The sequence below is a fragment of the Hippocampus comes genome, unplaced genomic scaffold, assembly GCF_001891065.2.
Source record: "Hippocampus comes isolate QL1 unplaced genomic scaffold, H_comes_QL1_v1.1 scaffold81, whole genome shotgun sequence".
In the NCBI taxonomy this organism is placed as follows: domain Eukaryota; kingdom Metazoa; phylum Chordata; class Actinopteri; order Syngnathiformes; family Syngnathidae; genus Hippocampus; species Hippocampus comes.
Window position 1 is genome coordinate 244,280 of NW_017806179.1, and position 5,167 is coordinate 249,446.

The following is a 5,167-nucleotide window of genomic DNA, read 5'->3' on the forward strand; positions in this document are numbered from 1 at the left end:
AGCCTCCATCGTCGCCGTCGTCAACATCTTGGTCACGTCACGGGCGGGAGCTCTGCTGGACGCGCTCGTCTTTCGGCCGGATGAAATATTCATGGCGCCGCGTCGTCGTCCGGGTGTCGCTTTCCCGCTCCCTCCGGCGCCGGCCGATGATGGAGCCGCGGGTCGCCCGCAGGCGCCCCGCACTGCGGCATCGGTGCCTCCTCGTCGTCCTGGGACAAGAGCGGGCGTCGCCAGGAGAAGACCGCTGAGAAGAGGAAGCGGAGGAAGAAGAAGAAGAAGAAGAAGAAGAAGAAGATCCATTAGCGTAACGTGGCTCCGGGCAGCCTCATCGGAAGCATACTGTGCTGGCGAGGACGGCGAAGGGGAGCGGGCGGGAGGGAGCGGGGAGGGGTGGAGGGCGGTGGGGGGTTTCGTCGCAATGCAGACATGCTTTCGGTGCCGTGGAGAGAGAGAGAGAGAGAGAAAAATGGAGGAACAGGCAAGCGGGAGCGAGAGAGGGCAAAAAAAAAAAAAGCGTGACAGAGAGCAAAACGTCAAGCGAAGGAAAGAGAAAAACAGAACGAGAGGCACGGACAGAAAAAGACGGCGAGAAAGAGAAGAACGGAGTGAGCGAGGGCGAGTCGGGGGGAGACAGACTGCGGGGAAGAGACGGCAACCGGAAAGACAGACAGAAGAGCGCAGAGCGAGAGACCGAAAGAGAGGAAGCGAGTGAGAGACAGAGACCCAGGGCGAAAGGGAGAGACAGAACCGCTGAGGGAGAGGGCGACACAGCAAGAGACAGAAAGCGCTCCGGAGAGAAAGAGCAGCGCCGAGCCGGAGCTCCTCCGCTTCTGCTCCTTCCCGGCCTGGAAAAGAGGCGCTGCGTTGCCATGGCAACGGCAAACGCGCAGTTTCACCCGGGTCGCCCGTCTGTTGTCGTGACCCTCCACCTCAGCGGACTTTTCAAGGAGCGCCGGCGAACGACGCGCGCGACGCGACCGGGCCGGCTCGTCGGCAAGCGGAGTTGACCAATAAAAGACCCCAAAAAGCAAACATTAAACGGACATGAAAAAGTCTTTTTGGTTTGTTTTTTTTTGGTTCAAATCTGGAAGGAAAACCTGGCGTCAGAAGTCTCCCGCAAAGCGACCGGCCTCTCCGACAGCGATCGGATGAGTTTTGGGATTAGCTCGGAGTTGTCGGCTAATTGCACGTGGGGCCCAATCAAAAGAACAAGCTACCCACGCGTGTTGTGATGCGTACAAATGTCAGCTTGTTCCCACACGCTCCAATGACGTTGAGCTCAGCAGCTGTGGCGAGGACCCTTCGGACCCCCCCCCCCCATTCATAAAGGCACAGAATGCTTATATAACGAACCACCTCATTCGGCGCGACTATTTTTAGCACACGTGGCCAATTTGTCCTTCAAGAGTGCGGGTGAGCTATTCTCGGCAGCACGGCATGTTGGGGGGCTACGAACACGGCACGTAAACATGCTAAGCTAACGCCGGGGTCACAAAGTCGGGCCGAGGCGGAATCCGGGTCTGCCCGATCCAAGGCGCCGGATCTTTTCGCAGCGTGCTAAACTGAGCTATGCTAAGCTTGGCTACACCAAAGAGAAACTTTCGAAGCAATCGGAGAGGCGAGCCAGTCTTGAGGGAGAGAGAGGGAGCGAGTGTCAAAGCGAAGCACACAAAACGGCGCCACGTCAAGGTTGGCGTAGGCCAAGCTAACATGGGCGGCGCCCAGAAAGAATCATCGATTGAGTCCATCAGTTGAGGCTTATATGGACCGTCCACTTTTGCTTCCTGCATGCGAAGATACGCTAAGGTTGGCGAGGGGACAAACACATCTTGAAAGCCACGCAAACAGCATGTGGAAAGCGAGGTGTCTCGTACTCGCATGAAATATTCACATGCCGCACCTGGGCTTGCGCCCCCCCCCCTCTCCGACTCACTGGCATAAGGCAGTCAAGCGTGACGGTCGGGCGAAGAAAAAGGACGACGGCACCGCCTGCTGGCTCGCGCGCGCCTCCGCAGCCGCGGTGCTAGCGGCCTGCGCGCGTTGCCATGGCGAGCGGCGCTCTGCCGAGGGAAGGGGACGCGCCGAAAGTCAGCCGCACGGGAAACAACCGTCGTGCTCGCGACGACAAGACAACCGGGGCGATATTTGCAACCCCGCGACAACATGATGTGAGCGTGTTGCGCCGGGACAAGACCCCTGGCCGTGGCGTGACCACGAGACGCTCTGTCCAAATCGGGAGGCCGAATTTGGCACAACGTTCGAGGCGCCTCGACGCGGCCTCAGTTTCCACGGCGACACTTGAGCAAAGGCTGCTCGGGAGCGGGCTTTCGTGGCAGCCATCACCACCACCACAACAACAACAACGCCTCAAGACGACAAGAGCACGGCACGCTGTCGGTGACGTCACAACATCAACAAGAAGACAGCGAGGACCGACGGCTGGGACGACTGCCCTCTTGTGCCTGGCTCGCCCTTTGCGTCCTGTCACTGAAATAGCAGGCTCGAAATGTTCCCGTTGACTTCCTGTGTGTGTGCGAAATCTTCCTGAGGGCCTCCACACACTCTGGAGGGATGGGGGTTGGGGTCGGGGTCGGGGTGGGGGGTGACGATCACGCCTTGTGAGGAGCGCAGGATGCCGATTGGCTCTGGCTTCCTGCGCTCCCATTTTCCACTCCAGCGCTCATCCAGCACACAGGCGGCACGTGCTAAGCTAACGGCCACGCGCTCGCAGGCTCCCCTCGCTTTGGTTTGGGGTTTTTTTCTTCTCATCTGCGAGCGAAGATCATCAAGCGGGAGGGGGCGCCACCGACAGAAAGCTCTTGACCGGCGCTCGGACAAAGACGTCGTCATGGCTTCGCGCGAGCGACGGACGCATTTCGAGGCCTTTTTGCACTTAATGCGTCTTTTAATCTGCCACAGGAAGCGAGCGCTCCAAGTGAGGTCGCCGGTGTGCGATGGCCCGCAGGGGACTCACATGAGGGCGAGCGCCTGTGATTGTGCGGCGACTGTTACCTGTTGCCACGGTGACCACTCCCATCCCATCCCATCCGGAGAGACCGGACCGGCTGCAGCTCCCACGTCCCCCGGCGAAACTGGCAAACGACAGGCACAAATATGAGCGTGATTCCAAAGATGGCACTTCCTCACACGGCAAACGACAGGAGCGCTCCCTCAAGTACTCGGCCGTACGATGACGGTCAGGGATGTGATCAGGGACGCCCTGAGGCACTTGAAATCCGAAATCCTGAAACCAATCAAACTCAGTTTATTTGATAAGGATAGCTTGATGGCGTTTGCTTCAGTAGGACATTTCAAGTTCAATGATTTCATGTGATTAAAATAAATAAATATTTGTCCCCCTCAAGTATCGGTGGCTGGTATCAGCAGCATAAACGAGTGCCCGATACAATCAAACAAGGCCGGTATTGGCCCAGGACGGTTCCGCGGCATCGTTACTCGCCCGGTGTCCAAATACGGTCGCGTCCAAACGGCAAGCCGGGCCAAAGCAAACGTTTTCAAATGACGTCATGGCGAGCGTGTGATTTCTGACTGGACCTGAACTCACCGCCTGTCAGCCCGAATTAAAGCCATCGCGGGTCAGCTTGCCCCGCAGCGCCCAAATACGCACCGGCGCATGCGCAGCGCGCACGCATGTCGCGTGTGATGGAAAATGCGATTTGTAAAAAGGTCCTCCTGGTCGCCTCCTTTGTGTGGATGCTTTTGCCCGTGGGCCACGACGACTCGCGTCGTTGTTGTGAAGTGTGTGTCCGTGTCCATGAGGGGGGGTCAGCGTTGGTTAATGAGGGGGGGTGGATGCTGATCACGATCAGGCTGCTGCTGCATTAGACGAGGAAAGGGGCTAAATATAGCATTCATGCTTTGTTTTCTTAATCCGACCGCAGGGCAAAGAAAGTAACCTTCTAAATAGGTCACCGAGTGTGTGTGTGTGTCCAGTGTAAGTTTGGATGACTGAGTACATTTGAGGTTGGTCGCTCTTAAAGGGCCAGCGTGGACAAACGGCCAAGTCCAAAGACGAGGACAAATTTCTCAAGGGGGGGGGGAAGTTGATTTTGGCAAAAAGGTCCATCCGCTAAGCCAACGTGCGCGTCATCTTGTCGAAAATGACGAGGACACGGACGGGCCCGATTTGCACCAGTCCAACATTTTTCCTCCGCACTGAACTCCATCAACGGCGGGGACGCAAAGATGTTTGCTGAGTGAAAACGGCAAAACACAAAACGGGAAGCGAGGGAGCAAAGAGAGGGAAGGAGCGAGCCGCGCGCGCGTCGGGGGCGGGCGGCGGGGGCGGGGGGCGGAGCGACGGCGCTCCTCCGGCGTCCCGGCATTCTGGCCGCACTCCTGCCGGGGCTTCATCTCCGGCGCGTCCCCTTCCTCCTCCCGCGTCTCTCGGGATGCCGGCGGGCTCCGTCAACAAGTGCGCGTGAGGAGCGAGGCGGCCAGGCAGGCGGGGTGGGGGGGGGTTGCGGGCGGGCGACGGCCAACGGCGCGGCCATGGAGGTGGCTCTGGTGAACCTGCAGGAGAACGGAGGCGCCAACAACGCGCAGCAGCAGCAGCAGCACTCGGCGCTCATGGACGACTTGGGCAAAGAAGTGAACGCTCCTCTTCATCATCAGCAGCAGCATCCTCATCCTCCTCCTCCTCATCCTCCCGCGTGGAAGATCAACGACATGAACAGCGCGCTGAGCTGCAGCGAGAACGCCATGGACGCGCTGCTGCGCGCCGACCACAGCCCGCACGTCTTCGACGACGAGCTCCTGGACCTGGATTTGGACTCGGACAGCAACGAGCGGGTGCTCATCAACATCGCCGGCCTGCGCTACGAGACGCAGCTGGGCACCCTCAACCAGTTCCCCGACACTCTGCTGGGCGACCCCGCCAAGAGGATCAAGTACTTCGACCCGCTGCGCAACGAGTACTTCTTCGACCGCAACCGGCCCAGCTTCGACGGCATCCTCTACTTCTACCAGTCGGGCGGCAAGATCCGCAGGCCCGTCAACGTGTCCATCGACGTCTTCGCCGACGAGATCCGCTTCTACCAGCTGGGCGAGGAGGCCATGGAGCGCTTCCGCGAGGACGAGGGATTCATCAAGGAGGAGGAGAAGCCGCTGCCGCGAAACGAGGTCCAGAAGCAGGTTGGTGTCCGGC

General features: G+C 59.2%; 1 protein-coding gene across 1 annotated transcript in view; it reads left to right on the top strand.

Annotated features, from left to right (window-relative positions):
- Positions 1-3,954: 3,954 nt before the first annotated feature.
- LOC109532575 (potassium voltage-gated channel subfamily A member 5) overlaps positions 3,955-5,167 on the top strand; it is a gene marked incomplete at its 3' end in the record, with an annotated part of 4,637 nt that continues 3,424 nt past the window's right edge. The window contains exon 1 of the mRNA XM_019897457.1: positions 3,955-4,518. Within this exon, the coding sequence (XP_019753016.1) occupies positions 4,513-4,518 (6 nt within the window). The remainder of the gene's footprint in view (positions 4,519-5,167) is intronic.